Source organism: Pygoscelis adeliae, unplaced genomic scaffold (genome assembly GCF_000699105.1).
Source record: "Pygoscelis adeliae isolate BGI_AS28 unplaced genomic scaffold, ASM69910v1 Scaffold86, whole genome shotgun sequence".
NCBI lineage: Eukaryota > Metazoa > Chordata > Aves > Sphenisciformes > Spheniscidae > Pygoscelis > Pygoscelis adeliae.
In genome coordinates, this window is record NW_008824930.1 from 3,202,017 (window position 1) to 3,224,297 (window position 22,281).

At 40.7% G+C, this 22,281-nt stretch overlaps 1 protein-coding gene across 1 annotated transcript in view; it reads right to left on the reverse strand.

Annotated features, from left to right (window-relative positions):
• MARCH11 (membrane-associated ring finger (C3HC4) 11) overlaps nt 1–22,281 on the reverse strand; it is a 69,719-nt gene that overhangs the window by 42,496 nt on the left and 4,942 nt on the right. Inside the window, exon 3 of the mRNA XM_009325004.1 lies at nt 18,257–18,353. Coding sequence (XP_009323279.1) covers nt 18,257–18,353 — 97 coding nt within the window. The remainder of the gene's footprint in view (nt 1–18,256; nt 18,354–22,281) is intronic.

A 22,281-nucleotide genomic window follows, 5' to 3' on the forward strand; every position in this document is an offset into this window, starting at 1 on the left:
CCTGCTGAGGGTGCACTCGATCCCACTGTCTATGTCATTGAGGAAGATATTAAACAGTACCGGTCCCAATACGGACCCCTGCGGGATGCCACTCATCACCAGTCTCCATCTGGACATTGAGCTGTTGACCACTGCCTTCTGGATGCAACCATCTAACCAATTCCTCACCCACCGGACAGTCCACCCATCAAATCCATACCTCTCCAGTTTAGAGAGAAGGATGAACCTGAAGGATGATTATACCATATATTGCTGTTTATTTTTTTACCTGCTGTAATAGATAAGGGACACTTACAAAGCAATCAATCTGTAGGATGCCTTAGGATTAACTAAAAGGGTTTTTTTCATCATTTACAATAAGGATGGACACGTGGTATTTGTTTAACTGAAGAACCTTATACACTCGAGGAAGGGAAGCATCCTTAAGTTGTGCATACTAGAAACTAATTGCTCTCCCTTATTGAATTAGAATGCATGAATATGCATGGGCAGCCGTGTCTGTCTTCAGGTGAAATAGGGCAGCCTTTATAAAGCTTACACGACTGGCTGTGGGCTTTTCAAATTCTGCACGTCTCAGAGCCTCCTGTCTCTTTTTAGCCAAGTGCTTGAAGCATAGCACTACTTGAAAGGTAAGCCTGGGTGTTTAATTAAAAACTGAAGAAAGGTGTTTGAATACGTTAGCTTAAATTTCAGCCCTGTATCTGTTTTCTTCTCATAGATGCTTCTCCTGACAGCATCAGCTCTTTGGAAATTGGTTTGTCCTTGTTTATTTGTAATAAGCACTCCCAACTCTCTCTTGATAATATTGCAATGAATTATTCAGAAAGTGGAGTGAGTTGGACGATTTGGTCCAGAGTAAATCCTAATGCCCAGTGATTTTTATCTTTTTATGTCTGGGTCATGTTCACCTGAATCACAGGGAAAATGAGTTTTAGCATCTTTAATAAAAAATGTTCCCTTGGGATGTATACCCAGTTTGCAATGATTGTCAGTTACAACAGCTGATACAGATACGAGAAGTCAACAGCTAACCTTAATTAGCACTTTAAAGCTGTAGATCCTGGGAACAAAGTTCAGCAGTACAATTAACTGATCTTTCTGCCTGTTTATGTACTTTATCTTCTCATGCCCATACACATTCACTAGTAACTGATATCAAACAAAAAACATTGTGCATACATTCTTCTCCAATTGCATGCCATTATTGACTTTTTATCAGATTTGATATTGCATTTTGAATAAACATGAAACTGCAGCAAAAAGATCTCTAAGGGATTCCAGGGCAAGTACATGAACAGAAGCCTGTGGTAACTTCAAATATTCATAGGAATGTAGGTTTCAACAAGCCAGAAAAGATCCAGAGTCTAAATGCTGAAGTGGCGTGCCTCTGGCAATGGTCTTTAATTATCTTTCAAAGAAAGTTTACAGGGCTTATTTCCACACTGCGTCAGGCCTATCTGGGTAAAAACATATGCTCAAATGCTAGTCATATGGGTGATCTGCTCGTGCCCTAAAGCACTAGATTTGCTTTCCAAAGTCATTCTAATATGAGTTTGCTCTTCTTATTGCTCTCAACCACACTCATTTAATCTCCTCTTTGATACTTAGGAGAAAAGTCAATCAAAAAATGAGATTCCTTTAGCTCAGTGTTTCCACATGATTCCCCCCTATTTATCTATTTATTTTTCATTAATACACTGGCTTCATTATAGGACATGAAAAATTCTAGTGACATAGAGTTTAATTACTGTACTTTTTCTCAAGGGATCTTCATTGTAATCTGTATCACTACTATTACTGCCTTAACTAATAACTAAAAGAGGTCATGTTCTAGGTTAATAGCCTGCAGCTGCAATGTAGAGAAATCTGCAGTACTAAATACTGCTATCTAAATAAACTATCTACATCTAATAGTGGTATTCAATGGGGGTGAGTATTTGCACACAGATGTTGACATTAATCTCAAGTGCCAGTTCATTTCACTCTACTTGAGTTTATTGTATTTGCACCTACATTGTAAAAAATAATTCTTTCAAGCTGGGGAATTTCTGAAGGTGTCCAGCTGGAGAGAAAGGTGTCCATGAATTACAGGTGGTCTCAGCCATCTTGACAGTCTTCACTTCAGAAACTTTTACATTCACTGCCGAAATAGACTTTGTCAAGACTTCTTCATCTGTCTGTTCGAGGGAAAATAAATCACAAATCCCACTTTGACTTCAATAATACTTTCAAATTTTTATCAGGGACACTGACAGTGTCCAAAATGATGCTATACTCAGAACTTGCAGAGTACAGCATAGTCAGTCTGCACTTCCTTTCCTATCAAACCTAATAGACAAATATCTGTATATATCTGCTCAGCTATCAGGAGGGGGCTTATAGTGAGAACTTCATGGGATAAAAGAATTGTCCTCCTATATCTAACATGCCTGTCTTGCTCAGTCAAAACAGTTCTCACAGTCTCTTGCTTGTGCCTTCACAATTCATTATTATACAAACAAATGGAGTCTTTGTTGTATAAACTGTACAGCATGACCACACTAATATAGATGATAAAGCCACTAATGACTCTTGCATTTGCATTTCATACATGAGAAACAGATGTAGGGAAGTGCAAGAAACTGACTGGAAATTTCAAAATAAAACTTCTATGCCCATTAGAGTTATCCTTTAAGGTGGTTTGTTTTTTGTTTGGGTTGTTATTCTTTTTATTTAGCTAAAAGAGTTATAGGATTTTTGGTTTGCATAGTTGTATGTTTTAATGTCTTCTGAGGAAGAGCTGCCACCATTTCTTTGTTTATACAGGTATTTTGCAATCCAGAATTCCAGCCATTCTACCTAGTGGCGCATCCAGAAACTGTTACTGAGATGAAAACATAAGACTGTTGGAAAGGTGCCAGAGAATGGCACTGAATTAAGAAAGAATGAAATAAGAATGTAAAGAATGGGAGCTATGTTGCCCATGGAGAGGGAGTGGGTTATTCTTCATGCCTACTAACAATGGTCCTAAATGAGTCCTGACACTCAGATGTCCCACAGTTCTGGATGTCAGCTTTGATGATGATCCCCATGCAAGCGTGAGAGCCATGTTACTACAAGCCTCTCTGCAAGTGTCTACCTGAGACTCACAAACTTTGCAGCTCACTGCTTCCCCACACCCCTGCTCAGCTACCTCGTGTGTAGCCTGGTCAGAGTCTGAAACTACCTCTAGCTCTGTAGGAGAGACAACTCCACCAGCAGCTGGTGGGCAGACATAGACCTTAACCACTGCACAGTTCCCACTCCACAGCAGGAGAAACAAGTATGAAATGAAAATAAGAAGGGCACTGCACCACTGATCTCCCTTGTCTTCTGGTTTTGGTATGTTTTACAGGTTGCATTTTGGTACGTAAAAAGCACAACTCATTACTGTTTGCAGCCAGCTGATTTGTCTGCCGTGTTCTTTTCCTTTCCTTCCAGAAATTATTCAAGGCACACAAAACTATGATTGCCTTCCACCAACAATTATACCAAAAATCCCCCCCAAATTATTAAATTGGCATTACCCTCTTTGGCAAATGTTGGAAAAGAGCAAATACTACAAGAGCTGGTTTTGTGGCATGCTACGTAATCAAGCAAGCAAGCATGGAGACTAACACAATATGTGAGATTTTATTCAAGTAGAGATTAGCATTCTCGTTGTCTGAGAAGTTCAGAAATGCAGCAGAGAGAATAAGATATCAAGAGTATCATTTTCCCGGGCAAAGCACATACAATTCTACTGGATTATTCATTGAAATCATTGTACCTGGCACAGAAACGAGCACATATGGCACTGCAAATTTCCTTTGCCCCCCAGATCCCAGTGTAATATTATTTATATGAGAACTTTCTGGTTATACAAATTAGTCTGTCGATTTCCAGAACTTTCACCATATGGAAAGAGTCACTTATAACTTTACAGATGTTGCACAGAGCACAGATGGCCACACACACAAAAATGGTATTTGTAACATTTACATCCCAGGTACTTTGGAAACACCACCATCTTGCCGTTAACCTTCAAAATGTGCACTCTACTATCACTGTGCAGCTACTAAGAGTGTAATTAAATTTTCCGTGTGTCTTCCAGTGCTACTATAAGATTTTTAAATCGGTGAGAACAGAAAATAGGAACACAATACAACATTTTACCTCATAGCTTTTATCCCACAAAATAGTCACGATACTTACTTAAATCCCATTGCAACAAAGTGAGATGGAAAACATCACAGTTTGTCCAAGCACGTATGTGCCTCATCTCTTCATCTTCTTGGTGGCATTCTCTTTACCAGTGAATCTTATATATGAGAACTGATGAACTTGCCCCTACAAGGTCTCAGCAGTATATTCTCAGCCCCATTCAAGGGCTCAGACAAAGGGCATGAATGTCCTGTCATGTTCCCAGCAGAGTTTGAAAACCCTGTTCTCTCAATGGCAGCTGTTATCAGCATGTTTGATGTGCCCCAGTCTGTAACTAAATGAACCTCATTGTAGCTCCAGGGACCTCCACCATCATCAGACAGCTGATTGACTTACTACTGCTAATTAGCTTTGTTAGCTGAGTGGTCAGTGTCAAGGCAAGTCCTAGGACACATGTCGAACAGGCTGATAAAATTTCAGCGCTGCTAAAAATTACTGAATGGATGGCATTTCAGATAATGGGAAGAGTAAACATGTTGCGAGCTTTAAAAAGAAAGGAAGAAAATGTGGCCAGTCTGCAAAGCTTCTGTTTCTGGAAAGAGAAGTACTGGAACAAGTAACTAGACAGATTTCTTGGAGGATAACAAGGAGAGAGTAAAGAAACAATGTCACTTTTTTGTGAGAATAGATTATATCAGAATAATCCGTTTACCTTCTGTGATGGGTAACAGGCACTGCAGACAGAGGAAACATGATTGCTATCATATTTCTTGACTTCAGAAAGGCTTTTGATGCTGCTGTTCATTACATTCTCCTTAGCAAATTAGAAAACATGATGTAGATGAGTCTAGAAGAAAACAGACACAACCCACATTGGAAAAGCCATTCTCAGAGACATAGAGGCTATTGAGGGGCACAGTCAACGTGGAAGTTTGTATTGAATGGGTTCCATAAGGGTCCAGTGATATTCAAGTGATATTCTGCAGCAAGATACTGCAAATTAGTTCCTTGCGAAATCTTTCCTGGTAAGAGTAAGGATAAAGATAATAAATGCCTCTCAAGACAGTGGCATTCTCGTTAACAGAGCTTTAAATAACAAACTAGAAAAAAGGTATGTTGAAAAAAACACAGGTAAGAAGCTGAGTATCGTAACCTCTCTTAACATCCATTTTAACTGGTTGTTTTGGTACTCAGGGATCTGGGCAAATACATCTCAGACCCTCTTAAAGGTTTGTTTAGCTTCATGCGCTGACTCTAACCATAAGAAACAAGGAAAATATAAACTAACGCATAGTCTCTGTATATGCCTCTGTTGCAGTTTCCCATTTGTGTTATCAGTTTAAGACCTGTTTAAGGGTTTCTCAGGCTGGAGGTTACATCTAGAGCTGATAGCTTCTGATGCATTAATGGATTTTCCAAGGCTCTCGTCAACCTGCTTGTAGTTTTGACCTGGTTCCATGCAGAATTATTGAAAGCTACAGTGTAGTCGTATGAAAAAGTATTTCCTTTTGTTTAATTTTAAACCTGCTGCCTGATACTTTCACTGAAGTAATTTAAACCTTATCATACACAGGGAGTAATAGAGGCATGACTTACCTCAGGCAGAGGTGCTGGAGTTACTGCTACTTACCCCAGACTGGCAAGGAGAGAACATCCTTTGTGTTGCGTTTGTTCAACCTTTCAAGAAACGTTAGTGCACACCTCATGGCAAATGTCATAGTATCAGCTAAAATTGTCCCTAATTTTTCAACTTCATTCTTCACATTTCTCACTCATGTCTCACAAATTAAAGTCTCTCCCCATCTACAACATAGGTAGTTCAGCTGTTGACTAGAGCAGCTCATCTAATGGAGTCACAAGTAGCAGGGAGGATCAATTGTTCATTGTCTTTTCCATGGTAGGAATTAGGGAATATCAGATGAAAGTAGTGGGTAACAGTTTCAGAGCAAACAAAAGGCAGTGGTTCTTCACACCAAGTATTTACACTGGCTGTGGAGCTCCTTCCTGCAGGATTTTGCAGATGCTAAAGATTTTACACTGGTTTAAGAGAGGATGAGTTTATTTCATGGAAGAGAAATCCCTTGAGGTTATCTAAATACACAGGAGCCACATTTGGCTTTAGGAGTCCCTGACTCTCAAATGGTTAGAGGCTGAAAGTAATACTAAGAAGTATCATAGAAGCTTGTCCGGTTCTTACAGCCTTCGCAGAGCATCTGCATTTGATCATTAGCAGAGAGGCTACTGGGCTAGATGGACCTTTGGTCTGACCCCTTATGGCTGTTTCTGTTCCTGCAAATTGGTACAAAAGTAAGTATCAAGTAGCATGAAAACAAATCTACTGTTGGATTTGTCTAAAGACAATGTCTAATAATGCATTACATATTATTTTCTATAACAGCCTTGCTGTTATGGTGATGAGGCATTGAGTCCTGCCCCCACAAATCCCAGACATGACCACTGATAGACACAGTGGTTGGTTCTGTGCCTAAGGGGGCAAATGCACGCCACAGTGCGCCTCATAGTCTTGGTCTAGTGCTTGTTCAGATCGAGATGTTTGCTGGTGTGTGCTGCATCTGCCTTCCTGCCTGCACTCCTGGGTCTCTGCAAAGGAAACCAGACGTGCAGGAGGGGAAAGGTATCACCCATGGCTCATCCTGATATGGAATCAGGCTACTCCTGAGAAGTTCACCTTGTTTATCATCTGCCATGCATTGTCAGCACCAGGCTTTGTGAGGTGACGTAACCACTGCTTGCCACATATGACAATGTGATCTAGCCGGTTAGAAGCCTTCCATCAGCTAGAAAGTGCGGGTATCCTGCAGTGTAGACATATCCATAGTTTTTGCTTGCCACAAATAGGCTTGCCACACCTATGAGGGTGTTAATATTTCTCTTTGCATTTATTCTACCTTGGCTTTATTGTACATCTAGATTAAACATAATCAATGTGTCACGCAATTGCACAAATACTTCTGTACATCCCCTGGAAATATACTGTCTTGCAATGCTAAGCTGATGTACAAAAGAGTGACTGCTGCTGCATATTATCATTTCTTGCAAGTAATCTCAGCAGAGCTGTACAACGGACTTTGGGCCAAGCCTTAGCCCAGTGTTTTGCTCCTGTGCCACTCTGTGTGAGGCAGCCATTTACATCAGTAATGTTCTGCCAGAGGCTGATATCAAACAATGCACTTTCATAAACTTTGAATCATGACTATACATGGCAGATGTAGGACTGGTCCTGTTTATATTTGCCATAGCTTTTAGCTGAAGTACTAACGAACCACCATCATAATATCAAACTTTTACGTTCCAGAAATTCCTTCCTGCTTGTAAGAATACAGTGTTATAGTAATCGTAACAACATTCAATAATGCATAAATAATCTTTATTTCTTTTTGAGAATCCAAATTTTGCCACTATTTCAATGAGTAGCTCCCTCTCTAAGAGTGGTCCTCTTTGGTTTCATTTTCATGTTTTTGTCTGGTAATACTGACAGAAAAAATATGACTCAACAGGCATAGGAATATCGGAACCTGAACCACTATAATTAGTAAGAAACCTAAGCTCATTAGAAAAAAAAAAAATCAAGATTTGGTATCAAGATGATAGAATTTCTCTAAAGCTAATATACACTGAAAATCTAAATGTGACTGACTAAGAAAAATGGCAGCTTTCATTGTTCCTGCACCCTTAGATACTGTAGTTTTGTGGAAGGGTCCCTTACAGGTAGAAGTGCTTTTCCTGCACACGTGTAACATGGCTGCTTGGAGTGCTGTAGATCCTGTGTTGTTGGATGGACACCTAACTCTTAGGAATTACACTACTGAGTTTCACAACATTACGTATTTCAGTCTAGCAGCCTGAAATCATTAAAAAGACATTACATTGCTTTAATTGTTTTGGATCAGTTCTCCTTCATCTCTCATCATCTGACTAAACCAGGACTACCCATGTAAGTTTGCAGAATTTGCTTTACACAGCTCCTGCAGTACTAACCCTTTGAAGACTGCTGTTGTCAAATGCTGTTCCTAGACAACATGGAATAATTCAGTGAGAAATGATGGATGAATGCCAGATGACATAAACACAAAGTATCAATGATTTTTTATTCCAGTCTTTGAACCATGTGTTAATTGCAAAAAGATGTGTAAGATTGGTGAAAAATGTGGAAAATGCAGTCTGCTGGGCTATTCTGTACACTGATAAAATCTATATAGAACTAAGACATGTGTCTTCATTTAATCCTATAATTGCCAAAGGCAGTTCATAGGCCCTCTCCAATTCCCTTCACTTCTCTCCCAAAATTCACGGGCTGCAAAACCTGGCATGTTTTTTGTTCTGCCAATTAGAGAAAGACTTGCAGAACCTTCATGTTGTGACTAGCAATATCATCTCATGTTACAACAAAGGTACAACATTTATTAAAGCTAGAAGAATGTTGTACTGTCAAACTGCATCCTAACTGAAATATAGAGCTTGGTATATCAAAGTTCAAGGATGAGTTCTTCCCATTTAGCACATTTATATCAAGAGAATTGGATATAAAAGCTACCGTTCTGACCTGACAGTGTTTTACACAGGCAGCAAGGACTAAGGTAAGCTTGTTCTGTACTCTGCACTCGTAACTCTTTCACCAGGGAAGTTCTCTCCCAATTGTAGCAATACTGGAAATTAGTATGGAAATGAAAATCAAATGCTTTTACCAGACATCTAAGCCTAACCTGAGCAGAATAAGGTGCAAAGCAGTGAAAGTCTGCAGCAAAATTTCTTTTCATATTCCTGACAAAATTAAAATCTTCATTTTTCTCCTCTCATTTTACTCCTCTTAATCATCTCACTGAAAAAGGTCTTCTCACATGCTTGCAGAACCTTTTTTATGAAACCCCTGTATCACTGACCCTTTGAAACCTGGTGTTGTTAAATATGGTTTCAGATCAGCATGAAGGGTTTGACTGTGCAACACTGTTTTTTTTTTTAATCAGAAGAAAATCTTGTATCTCCCTCATCATGTCTTCAAGGTCTACGAGCTGCTGTCACCTTCTCCTTCAAGTACTTGCTTCTACAGCACGACCCACAAGTCTTTACTTTCTCTGGCACTTGCTGCTCCCTTCATTATGCTCCCATAATCAATATAGCGAAGAAATGGCAAGTATAAAGGCAGTGAGCCCCAGGAGATCACTGAAGCATTAAGATAGTGCTGTTTGGGAAAGTGTAGAGAAGTGGTGTCTGGTCTCACTGAAGCACCCACATGCGAGAGTATGGTTTAGCAATAGGCCTTGTGGGCAGGCTCTACCCAGTTCTTTTTATCTGCTCTTTAGAGCTGCTGGCAGTTATTGTCATCTCTCCCAGGTCCCTACTCTTTTCATTCTCACTTCAAGAGCCAGGTCACTTAGTGTCTCGAACACATAGACATTCATGCAGTCCTAGATCTCCTCCTCCCTCCCATTCTGCCTCCATCCATGGGCCCTCAAGCAGAAGTCACCTGCTCAACTGACATGGTAACCAAGGGGCCGTTTTGGCATCCTAATTAGGTCAGTCTGCCCTGTGATCCTCACAGAATCACAGAATGGCTGAGGCTGGAAAGGATCTCTGGAGGTCATTTGGTCCAACGCCTCCTGCTCAAGCAGGGACACCTAGAGCCGGTTGCTCAGGACTGTGTCCAGACGGCTTTTGAATATCTCCGAGGAGGGAGACTCCACAACCTCTCTGGGCAACCTGGGCCAGTGCTTGGTCACCCTCACAGTGAAAAAGTGTTTCTTGATGTTCAGAGGGAACCTCATGTGTTTCAGTTTGTGCCCATTGCCTCTGGTCCTGTCAGTGGGCACCACTGAAGAGAGGCTGGCTCCATCCTCTTTGCACCCTCCCTTCAGGTACTTATATACATTAATAAAGTTCCCCCTGAGCCTTCTGTTTTCCAGGCTGAACAGTCCCAGCTGTCTCAGCTTTTCCTCATAGGAGAGATGGTCCAGTCCCTTCATCATATTTGTGGCCCTTCATTAGATTCTCTGCAGTATGTCTATGTACCTCTTGTACTGAGGACCCCAGATCTGGACACAATACTCCAGGTGTCACCTCACTAGTGCTGAGTAGAGGGGAAGGATCACCTCCTTTGACCTGCTGGCAGTGCTTTGCCTAATGCAGACCAGGATACTGTTAGCCGCTTTTCTGGCAAGGGCACGTTGCTGGCTTGTGTTCAACCTGGTGCCCACGAGCACCCCGAGGTCCTTTTCTGCAAAACTGCTTTCCAGCTGGGTGGCCCCCAGCATATATTGGTGCATGGGGTGGTTCCTCCCCAGGTGCAGGACTTTGCACTTCTCCTTGTTGAACCTCTTGATGTTCCTGTCAGCCCATTTCTCCAGCCTGTCCAGGTCCCTCTGGATGGCAGCCCAGCCCTCTGGTGTGTCAGCCACTCCTCCCAGCGTTGTGTCATCAGCAAACTTGCTGAGGGTACACTCTGAGAGTATGCTCTCCTGGGTACTCCTCAGCTTATCCAGAGAAGATAAAAAGAGATGAAAGATATCAGAGTCCTTGAAACTGTGATCCCTGGCTTACATGGAATTTTGCACCTGCTTTGATCAGTAGTTACCCTTCCCCATGTTACAGCTCAGTAGATCCTGACCATGTTTCCTCAAATGGAGAAAGAAATTGGGTCCTTTTTTACTATACTCTTTTTACATCCAGTTTCTTTAAAATGCATAAGAAGACTTTTAGTTACAAAAGTATGGACAGGAACATATATATGTAACTATGTAAACATGCTCTCTGAGACATGCAAAAGTAGCTTCTAAAAGCTTAAAAGACAATATTAGGGCCTCTGCTAAATCTCTGCAATTTCAGTATGTGTAAGATTACAAGAACAACTGTAGTGATGGTGAAAATGAGTAAACCATGTAATTATGGCTCTGTATTTGCTGTATGTCACACTGCTTAATTCAGACTAAGAGTAACACAAATATTTCTGCTAAGCCCAGCTATAGGGATAGATGCCTAATATTTTTCTCAGAACAATGCTTTGGAGAGGGGCTGTGTGTGCCAGAAATGAAAATCAATATTATTAGCTTAAGCTCTGTAACTCTCTCTGCTACCTGGCTTTAAATTGCCACAATTTACTGGGGAAATGAAAGCATATGTGGCTTCCTCAGCTTTTCTTCCAACTTTTCTTCATCCAAAAGGAGAAACACAGTCATCACAATCAGTTTACCCACATCCCCAGACGTGGCATCATCCTGCCAGGAAACAAACAATTTCACATGAATTATAACTGATCCCATAGTTCAGATAATAAAATCTCAAGTCCTTTAAGGCAACTACTCCAATAGCAATATGAAGAAGAAGGAAACAGTGTGATGAATAACTATCTGAATGTGACTCTGATGGAGCTGGTTGCTCATAACCATCCTGAAAGGTAGATTTTCGTTGTTAGCAAAGGGACTGCTTACGAAGTAAGGTGAAACACCACCATAGGGAAACTAGTTGCTTTAAGGGGAATGAGATTAAATTCATCTAGTTTGTAAGTAAGTTATTCATTATAAATCATTTTCTCAGCTCAAACCATGTTTTTTATTAGTGCCTCTTGTTGAATCTATTAGAATATGGGGATGATGAGTGCAGCACAGAGAGGAAGCAATATGTCTGGTTTTGTTTGTAAAATAAATGCTTTCCAAAGCTCTGTATGTGAATCCTGGAAAAGAATGGTTTTGATTTTCAGTTGAGAAATGGGCTGAAGCATTTTTGTCAATAGGCATCCTTTTCAGATAGAAACCTAATTCATTCTGGCCCTGCCGAATTGTTTCAGAGCCATGCACCCTGGCAGCAATAATACTGTCAGCTTTACTCTCATGTTAAAGTCACACTTGAGGAGCTGTAGATGATGAATTTCAGATTTCTCTAACCCTTGATGCTGTTTTCAGATTTTGAGTAAACTAAAGCAAAAGCTGCTTGCTGAAGGAAGTCAATAAAGAGTCTGTTGATAAAAGTCTGTCGATAAGGGTCTGAGCCTTGGGGTCATATAGTAAAACAATTAAAAAAAAAATATATATAGGCATTGTACCAACTAATCTATAGGTAACACAACCTTCCTTTAGACCAGCTTAAATCAGATATTTTAACCTTCTCTCTTTCTTTCTTTTTAGGTATGTATATGTACTACATTATATATATAGTTCAGAAATCCTCAAAGAGAACTTATGTTAGGGTCAATTAAATAAACCAAGGAGGGATCTGGTAGTCCAAGTCCAGGACAACTAAGACATTGAAGTAAACTTTAGTTTTAATCCTAATCTTTAGGAAAACAGTACCTTTTTCTAGTCTGGTATGCACTGACCTCAGTGGGGGGTGGGAGGGAAGAAATTTCTGTGCCTTGCATGTTTATACAATGTCTTGAACATTTAAACAAGAAGATGTGCCTATTCAAGATGCAAGCATGATTGCTTTACACAGTGGCCTTGAGGTCTGCATTTACTTTTATGGAGAGAGCATCAGAATGAAAGCCCAATGGTCAAAGGATTTTGATCAAAGTAGGAACTGGCATGGGAAGCACAGCATTCAGCTCTGGTGAGGAGTCAGAAAAGTGAGTAAGGGGCAATTCTGGCAAAAAGGGCTCAAGCACAGTTCAGAAACAGAGGTATTTGTATGCTCTGTTGAGCATAACTAGGTTATGAAAACAGAGGTAAGGTTTTGGGTTTTCCCATTCACCAAGGAAAACAGAAAGAAAAGACACATTGAGATGGTTACCTTAAGGTCCCTCTCAACAATGTGTTTCTTTTCCCTTATGCAAGCCACAAACTCTCCCAAACCTTTACAATGTCTGTCCAGCTGCTCTGTCCACCAGAGGTTTCTTTAGAACTGAACATTGCAATTTATTACTGGGGAATGAACTTCCCAGCCTTGCCCCATCATAGGAACGTGGCTGGATCTCAAGCAGGCTCTACCTGGAGGTAGAATCTTTACTTTCCTCCTTAGGCCTCTTTCTTTTCCTAGAGCTATACCCTTTTCCTGATCTACTGGACCCAGCATTTAGGCAGAGTACACCTTAAAGTCATTACGATGAATGGTAAAAAAATTTTGGTAGGTTTCAGATTGCCAATTAAGTCTAAATTAAATAACCTTACAATATTCACTATTTAATATGGCTTGTTCAAGAGAAGGTTTAAAATAAATATGACAACAGCATTGCAGCATGATCATGGAGACAATTATATTATTTGTTTCAGTTTTGAGGAAATTAGATTCAGTGGGAGATGAAAAAAAATCTTCAGCCATAAGAACCAGCTGTAGCACTAAAACACGGACAATAAAATTAATTCCCAATTTTAAAAAAAATCGTAAGTACGTGGGGAGATGTTTCTTTGTAGTTTAGGGAGGGAGGGCTGTAGATCTTTGAAGACTGGTCTTTATTTGTGCATCAGAAAGTCCTCTGAAACTATCCCCTTTGAACCTGAAATAAGCAGAGTGGATGCTTCACATCAGCTTCTGGGCATCACTCTTCCTATCTTTCCTTTTACAGTACTCAGTCCAAGCTATGATGCTACCTCGCAAATCCAGCCACCAGAGACACAAACCCAGTGTGTTTCTACTCATTTTAGCCCTAACATCATATAAGCTGGCTCATCAGCAGGGTGTCAGAAATACCTGGAAGTACTGTTGGAAGATACAGCGTTTAGTTGTATTACACATTAAAATGGAAAACACTGCAATTCACTCAGCAGAAAGTAGAAAGTACATAGAGAAGGCTTTCCTCAAAGCACCAGATTCAGGTAACCCCAAGCTAACCCCAAGCACTGAAGAAAGCTGAAGCACGCTCCATTGCCTAAACCTATGTCTTAAACCTGGTAGCAGCCAGGTTCTCTATACGCCATAGATGTAAAGATTCTGCAAAGAGAGTAAACATTTCCTATTTTGCTGCAGGCAACAGGTGAGGGAAGCTCAGAACCAGGCACATGTGCAAATGCTTCACTTGCCAATCCAATAGAAGTCTTTCCTATGCCCAACAAGGAAAATGTTGCAAGGGAAAAGAAATCACAAAAGAAACAGACAGGAAAGGTTCCTGTATGCTGAGGTGGCCCCAAGCAGCACCAAATATAGGGAACCTTCAGATTAAGTTTCACACTTGAGTCCTCAGGCTTGTCACCGGTATTTGTAGCACTTGGACATCAAAAAAATGAAAGGATTTCCTGTCACTGGAATCATTCTAATTCGTGGATGTTTGAGGCACTCCTAAAAAGCAGTGATGCATAGATATCCTGGGCTAAACTGGTGAAATGCAGCATTCCAGGATTAACCATCACCACTGCACAGTGATAATGAGCACAAAACCACTGCATCGTAGTTCCTGCTGGGCATTTTACAACACGATCGCTCATTCAGTCTCCTCAGCTTGACTAGAGACAGAAATGGAGTGGCACCAGGACAATTCTAACTCAACAGTTGGCTCTTGTTTTGTGGTTTTCTCCCTCTCCACATTTTAGCAGTATGTGGCTGTTTCTATTATTTCCTGGTGTCTGAGTCCTCTCTGTGTGTAGAGATGTTGCTAATGGCTAATTGTCTTCATGAAATTCTAGCAGGGAATGCATTTCAGCATGAAATACACTGTATGTCCTGCATTTATTCTTAATCAGGAAGCTCAGCTTCTAAGGAAGTGTGCTGATACATCTCCTTTATTTTTATGTCTGGCACCTTACAGAAAAGAAAAAAAAAAGATTGGCAAGACCTCAGTCTTTACTAGACTGAGATTTTAACTCCTTCAGAGCCTTGTGTTAAGGAAAGATGAATCAGTTTGAATAAGAAAGGCGTCCTCATCCTTCATGCTATACATATGGAGAAATCTCGTAGCCCTCTGAGGGTGGAATTTCAGAGCAATGTTATTCCTGATTTCAAATGCAGGCAGGAATTTGAAAATGCAGATGTCTCCAACCTACTCAAAACGGAAAGGCTGTATTGTAAGATTTCTTAATCTGCCAGCTAGATTTCCTGATCACAAGAACTTCAGTTGCAACGCTGAAGTTGATCCATATCTCTACATCTCTTGTGGTTTATGCATCCCTAGAGAGATGTACATGAACTGAGGAAATCTATTTAGCTCCCTTTTCAAGTCAGGCCTTGTGAATCTTTCAAAAGGTACTCAAAGCCACCAAAAGTCAAAAAGCCAGTGAATCTTAGCAATTTCACTGGAGCTATGCCATCATATACCAGCTTGGATGTAACTGCTGAGAGAAGCAGTTAACATTGGTTTTTGGACCTTCTGTGGCCTGCCACACAGTTGTTGAGAGATTAGAAAAGTATTTTTCTTAATGAAGATGATATCAGGGTAACTTGAAGAACAGGGATCTAATACAGATTATTCTGAAGTCGTAGGGAAATCTGCTATTGATTTCTGTGAACTTCACATCAGACCCTCAGTTAGGAAAGAGTTAAAGAAAAATGGAGGTTTTCCTTGGTGTGATGCAATGGTAGATCTGTCACATGCTGCATGCACCCACTTTTTTTATTCCTCTTTCTTGATTAAAAGATTAAAATAACTTGTAATTTGCAGAATTTACATCTTAGAGCATAATTTTTCCCACCACAATTCATGTAAGCATCTGGCAAATTTCTATCTGCAATATTTGCTTGAAGCTTGTTTTGATTTTTTATGGGTAGAAGTTGGCAAAATTATGATCAACAAGTTGTCATATTCTGACATGGGCACAAACTGGATTTGAGCAACCCTTAGAATGTGTCTTTTAATCCATTAAATTAGTCCAGTTCATTAATATTTATTTGCACAGAAATCTAAAAAGAAAGCTACTATTTAATATGGCAAGTGTTGGTGAGCAAGTTTTTATATAGCTACTATTTGAAATGAAAAGGTGGTATCTGATGGGAAAACATGCAAGTCTTCTACCTGGCAGCTACTCACAGAAGGATGCGCTGCGTTTCAGTGTTGGAAAGCATGCGAACACGTTTCTGCTGTCAGTATGAGTCTCATCTGTTACGGTAAGGAACTGGAGGTAATGTGGAAGCCAGAGTTGCTGTCTCTTTCCAAAAGATTTTCTTAAAGAAGCTCAAATCACCATCAGAAGAGTGGAAACAAGCCCCTAATAACATGTCATGCCTTCAGATTTTCATTTTTGGCCCTGACAACACGCATGGCAATTTTTAGATCTGAAACTTTGGGTTCAGCTGTTTTTCCAGCTGGGGGGTCTTTATCCAGAGGCATTCATGAATAGATGGTGCTATGTTTATTGTATCAGTTGGGACCATACAGCAACTTAAAAAATCAGAGGACCGTTTCAATACCAGTGGAGGCTGGTACGGACGATGACATTGCGTGCTATTGTTACCTAATAAAGTACTTAGAAGCAAGTGAAAAAATAGCTGGGTGTATACAAAAATGTACCCTGCATCCAGAGTAAAAATGAACACTTTATTCATACTGATCACGAAGAATGTTTCATTAGAGTGAATTTTGTATGGCTCAATAGGTAACCAGTCTCCAAAGAGAGGCCAAGAGGTAAAAATGTGCATTAGAATACAGGGTCAGAAATGTTATGCTGAAAAACCTGAACAGTCATGTTTGTGTTTCTCAAACAGAGAAGAAAACTCTTATTCCATGAAAGCATGTACAGTGGCAGCCAGAAGGGTTTCTAGGAAAGGATGCTAATAATATATGCTGATTTTTTAAGACTCCCTTAAAAAAAAATTATAGAAAACACTCTTTTCAAAGCTTGTTTATATTAAATTTAAATTCCAAGCAAAATGGTTTTGGGAACAGTAACTTTCTGCAGAATTATGCAGGCAACTCAGGAAATGGCCTAGTTAGGACTGTACTTCAAACTGTAACTTAGATCTGTAGTGTGTATATGAATATATATGCAACTCTATGTGTATACACAGCTGCATATATTATGCCCTTCAGTGCTGATCCAGAAATGAAAATCAATGGGAAAGCATCTAGGGACTGAGAAGGGGGGAGCTGGAACACCCAGTGTTACAGTGGTGGCAAGTGGGCCACTCGCTCAGCTGAGAAAATGCAGGAAGGGAATCGAGACTCAGGCTGCCCCAGAAAGACCCCACGCAACTTACCCTGAGGTCTTCCAACGTTTAGAAAAAAACAATGGGAGATGTAGGAAGCAACAGCTACTTCCCTTCCACTTGCTTAGAGCAGCAGAATATCTGAGCCATTGCCTTTTGATTATCTAATAGTGCTATCTCCACTGGATGATTTGCCACACTTCAGTAATGCAGCCACCTCAAATGTACATGATGATGCATTGTCATGAGCTCTTCTTAAGGCACAGATTGGGGTGGGGGCTGGGGTGGGGGGAGCATATAGGCAGTCCAAGTGCTTGCACGCAGTACAAACCCTTATCCTCATAGCTGCTCCTAAAACAAAGCCACGGCTCTAGATAATCTATGCTTTGGCTGATAATCTTATTAGTATTTATGGGAATTGCTGTGTAAAGTTACACACGGTGTTCCTTGCCAAAGGATCAATTTAATGTTCTGCCCTTAAGGTGCATCAATTGTCTGAATAGTTTCCTCTTTATAGATTTGGGCAATATGAGACTGCATTTTCAGATATTCTTGGCTGGGATCCAGTCCAAGATTCACAAATACATTGATTCAGAGAAGGAAATGAAGGAGATGATGGGGAGGAATGGGGGGAAGTGCAGACCTGATAGTCTGTGTCAGATAGATTGAATCAGTCTTCTATTACCTGCATTGGAGGGACTGTATCAATCAAAGATATGTTTAAGGAATGGCTCTGAGTCACTGAGCTCTGTTTCTAAGTAACCAGGAAGCTTACGTTACTGTGATGTTTATCGACCTTTTAAAATTCTTCTTTAGAAATATACTTATGATTGTGTCTACTACTCACCAGACTGGCACCTGTCAAAATGAACCTAGCCTGGGTGTTGAAGCAGGCTCCCTTCTTCTCCCCATCCCATCGTCTTCAAGCATCAGTTTCATTCCCTAGTATTTCAGATCGGTTAATCTACTCGCGACTCTTCCTCAGGATCTGAAGTGCCATTTTTTACAATTTCTCTACCTGAAGTGGAATCTCATTCAAGAATGGTGCCCAGCTTGCGTGTCCCCACTGAAGCTAATTTACCATCTTCACTTTTCCCCTGTAAGTCTTTATCTCAGGTAAGGCTGGGAAAGTCCTGACATTCAGATTGATTCCCCTCATCTGCACAGTGCCCTCAGAGCTAAAACAAGAACAATAAGATTATTGACAAATTAATAAGAGGAGGAGATACATGCAAGATATTTGCAGGGAGCGGAGATTGTTAAGAGCTGCTAGACCATAAACCCATCCAGCTAGGTCTGCTCAGAAACAGGCATGTTTTTATCAGATTTGCAGATTCTTTCAGATAGATAGAAATAATTTCTGTAGGTTACATGATTTCATTGGAATTTGCCAGGAATTCTGCTAGAAACCTCTCTGCTTTCCTGCTGTTCTTCTGCCCAGCTCCGGGGTCACCATCCTTGTTGATGGACATGGGGAGAATGGAAATGCCTGATTCTCGGTGTCCCGAGATCCAGAGTGACTTTTGTGTCCATGGCTCTAGGGTTTTCTTTCCTTTCATAAAAGGAGAGGCATCATTTCATGAAGAGATATTGCTGATGTTCGTCTCTGCACAGAACCACCCCAGATTTCACCATAAGCCAGCTCCCCATCAGATGCAGAAATTGATTCTCTCAGATCAGTTCTCTACTGTGTCTCACATCTAGCTCTTCAAAATGGGAAAAAAAGCAGAGTTTGGTGCTTAACTGCTTAGAAAGATGCGAGTGCACAGCCAACCCACTCAAGAACTTTGTATTAGTAAGGGAGAAAAAAAAGAAAAAAAAACCAAACATGCCAGCTGTTGCTAAATGGTATGTGGAAAAATCAAACCTTTAAGATATGTTTGTGAGGTGCAACTGAGCTATCTGTAATATATACCACATACTGCCTGACACAGTGCCAAGGTTTTAAAGAATACTCTGAAAATTTAAGATGATGCTTTTCTTTTTTTCTAATCTTTCTCTTGCCCATGTTTCATAGCGGATCAGGTAAAAAGGATTTTCTACCATCTTAACATAAGTTAGTGGTAAGGGAGTAATATAATCTGTTGTCCAAACATCTGATGTATTTCATGTTTATACTTGTAAGGGTAAATTTCATGCCAGTTATTTTCTTTCTCCATGGGTATTTGCTCTCTTACATCTGTGTTGATGTTGCCTAACTAAAAAAAGATATCTTGCAGATGAACATGTGTATTTCCCCTCTCACTGTTGTTTCCACCAGAGCTGCGTATCTACCCTCTGCTGGAAACTGAGCTGTTTCCACCTTCTGGAAACTGAACTATCATTAGATTTAATCTTGTGGCACTTTATCCACAGTGAATGTGGAAGGAAAGAAATTGCTGTAGGATGGAAAGGGCAGGACAACAATAAATAAAAATACTTATAAGCTCAAGGTCCATCTTCAGCCAGATGAGCTCAAAGTGGAAAGTAAGTGTTCTTCTTTCAGAAAATACATTACAGCATCCTCTCTTTGGTCATGAAATGACATGAGCACTGCTGTTACATGTATCTGCAGTCAGCTGGAATTAGCAGCATGGGAAGAGCTACTTAAATTCTGTGTACTGATTGCACAGCACCCCAGAAGCCACTGGAAAAGCTGGCATGCAGGAGGAAAAAAAATGTGCATGGGAGGAGTGGTAAAGGAGAAAGAGAACTAGAAAAGTTAATTTTGATTAAAAAGTGTTCCTATCCGTTGTTGGGGGTTGCATTTCTGACCTGTTGTTATTGAGTTTCATGAATATATATGTGTACTTTCAAGTGTTGCTGGAAGAGTCTGGCCCGTCTGTCAGTCCAAAGGAACTTGCTCCCTTGATGATGATGGGCAGAGACTCTCTCTCTCATGGAGACTGCAAATATCTCTGTGCTAATTTCTCCCTTAAGTAACAAGCTCAGCCTAAGACATTTGAAACCTATCTCTGAAATCGACAAAAATTTAGTACTTTACTGAATTGGCCACATTATCAATGACAGGTCCATCCTCTAAAACATCTGAATATGTTCTCAGGTGAACAAACACTTTGAGGTTGTCTTCAACTAGCAGCACTACTGCATGCAGAAATGCTTTCTGGGCTGTTTTCCTACTCCCAGCCATCTGTTGCAATGGCATCCAGGCAGCTCAGAAATCCTTGGGTTTGTTTCATTGATGTATATGTGCCAATGTAATAACAACAACAACAACAACAACAACAAGAATAAGAATAAGAATAAGAATAAGAATAAGAATTGGTTGACATGGGCAGGCTATCATAATCCTGCAAGGGCCACTTCTCCTATTGAAAGTCTCAAGGAAAAGACTGCCAACCACCTGCTTTATTTCCCTGTAAGGTACTTTGGTACCATGGTGATGAACGCACAGAGAGGATCAAACATTGCTTTGCTATCATCAGATGAGAAATCAGAATCCTTTCAAGCAAGAAAAAAAAAAGATCCATACCATTAAAACACTTAAAAAGTGCAAGAACATTTTTTCATTGCACAGTCTGACTGTGAATCCTATTTACTATTATTTCTTGTTTTATTTGCCAGGATAACTTCCCTAAAATCTATAGTTGCATTTAAAAAAAAAGACAAACCTGAAAAGACTGCTCTGCAATGGCAGTATATCAAGGACGATGGTCACAGGAAGACCATTTAATAAAAGATCAGTCAAATGGCACTTTGCATGTACTGTGTCAGTGAAATGCAGCCACCTCTGGGGTAGACCACATGTGCTGTTGAGCAGTGCACATTAGGAACATTGAACACTGGAGAGAACCACCATCGTGTATCCATCTGAACAGAAAAGCCTATACAGAAGCCATTATTTGAAGAGAGTCAACTCTGTTGATGATGGGTGGTTTATACTGGTTGGTTGTTAATCGTAGCATGGATACAGATGCTCTCTCACCGGTCCCCTGTGCACCTTTGGTCTGGTCAGGCTTTTTAGCAATTTCTCCAGGAAGACAGGAATCCTGGTGGAAGGAAAGATCTACTGTCCTTGATGAGATTTGCCTTCCAGCTCATATTAGTGTCCTCTTGCACCAAATACAATCCATTGGGAAAGGGGACCTTCAAGGACAGGAAGAAGAAAGTGGTGGTAGTGGGTTTATTACTGGAAACAAACAGCTGGGTTTGTGGCAGCTGAGGGGACAGCATGGCAACTTGCTTGCTAGGCACCAAGGTAGTGAAGCTTGATGCCTAGGGGGTATTTAAGGGTGCAAGAATGAGCCCGCAGGTGTGTAGGTATGCTGGTACCAAATGGTAGGGAAGGGTAGGAAGGTAAGCTATAGGATAAGATCTGGCTGTTAAGAGCGAGGCTGAAGTCCAAGACCCCTATCCTGACTTTTTCTGAATACTTCTAGTTTCCTGGGAGAGACCCTGGGGACAGGTAGAAGTCCTGAGTGCCAGTGTGTGGGTGAATCTTGGGGTAGAAAGGAGGGATTTATGCCTGTCAAGACCAGGAGACCAGGAGTAACCTGTAAAGGACGGATGGACTATACCTTAACAGAAACAAATCCAGTTTGCTGGTGCGGAAACCAGGGCTGAGGGAGCTGACGGGCATGGAAAATTCTCTTTTTACAGCTGGCACACTCCTCAGAAGGGACATGGCTAATACTCATTGGGCCTCTGAAAAGGACAGAAGGGAAATAAATAGCACAATCACAATGAACAGAAAAAATCAAACTGCCTCCAATGCCAATACTGAGTGACAGAGCAAGGGCAGCACTCGCAAGTGCTTTTTACACCAACACTAGAAGTCTAAATATGGCATGAGGGAGCCAGAACACTTGGCATTAAATGGCAATCCTGATCAAATGGGCACCTTGGGGATGCAGTGGGATGAAGATAATCAATGGTAGTTCTGCCATGCTACCCACTTTACAGGAATGATAAGGTGGGACATACGGATGGGGGAGTGACACTGTACATGAAGGACTATATGAACTGTAATAGAATAAATATATCACAGGAAAGAGACTCATTGTAAAATGCTTGTGGGTTGAAATACTGTGATGGTACTAACACCATGATCAGGCTGATGATAACATTTAGGAAATGCTATCTCAGATCAGAAAACCTGAGAATTTA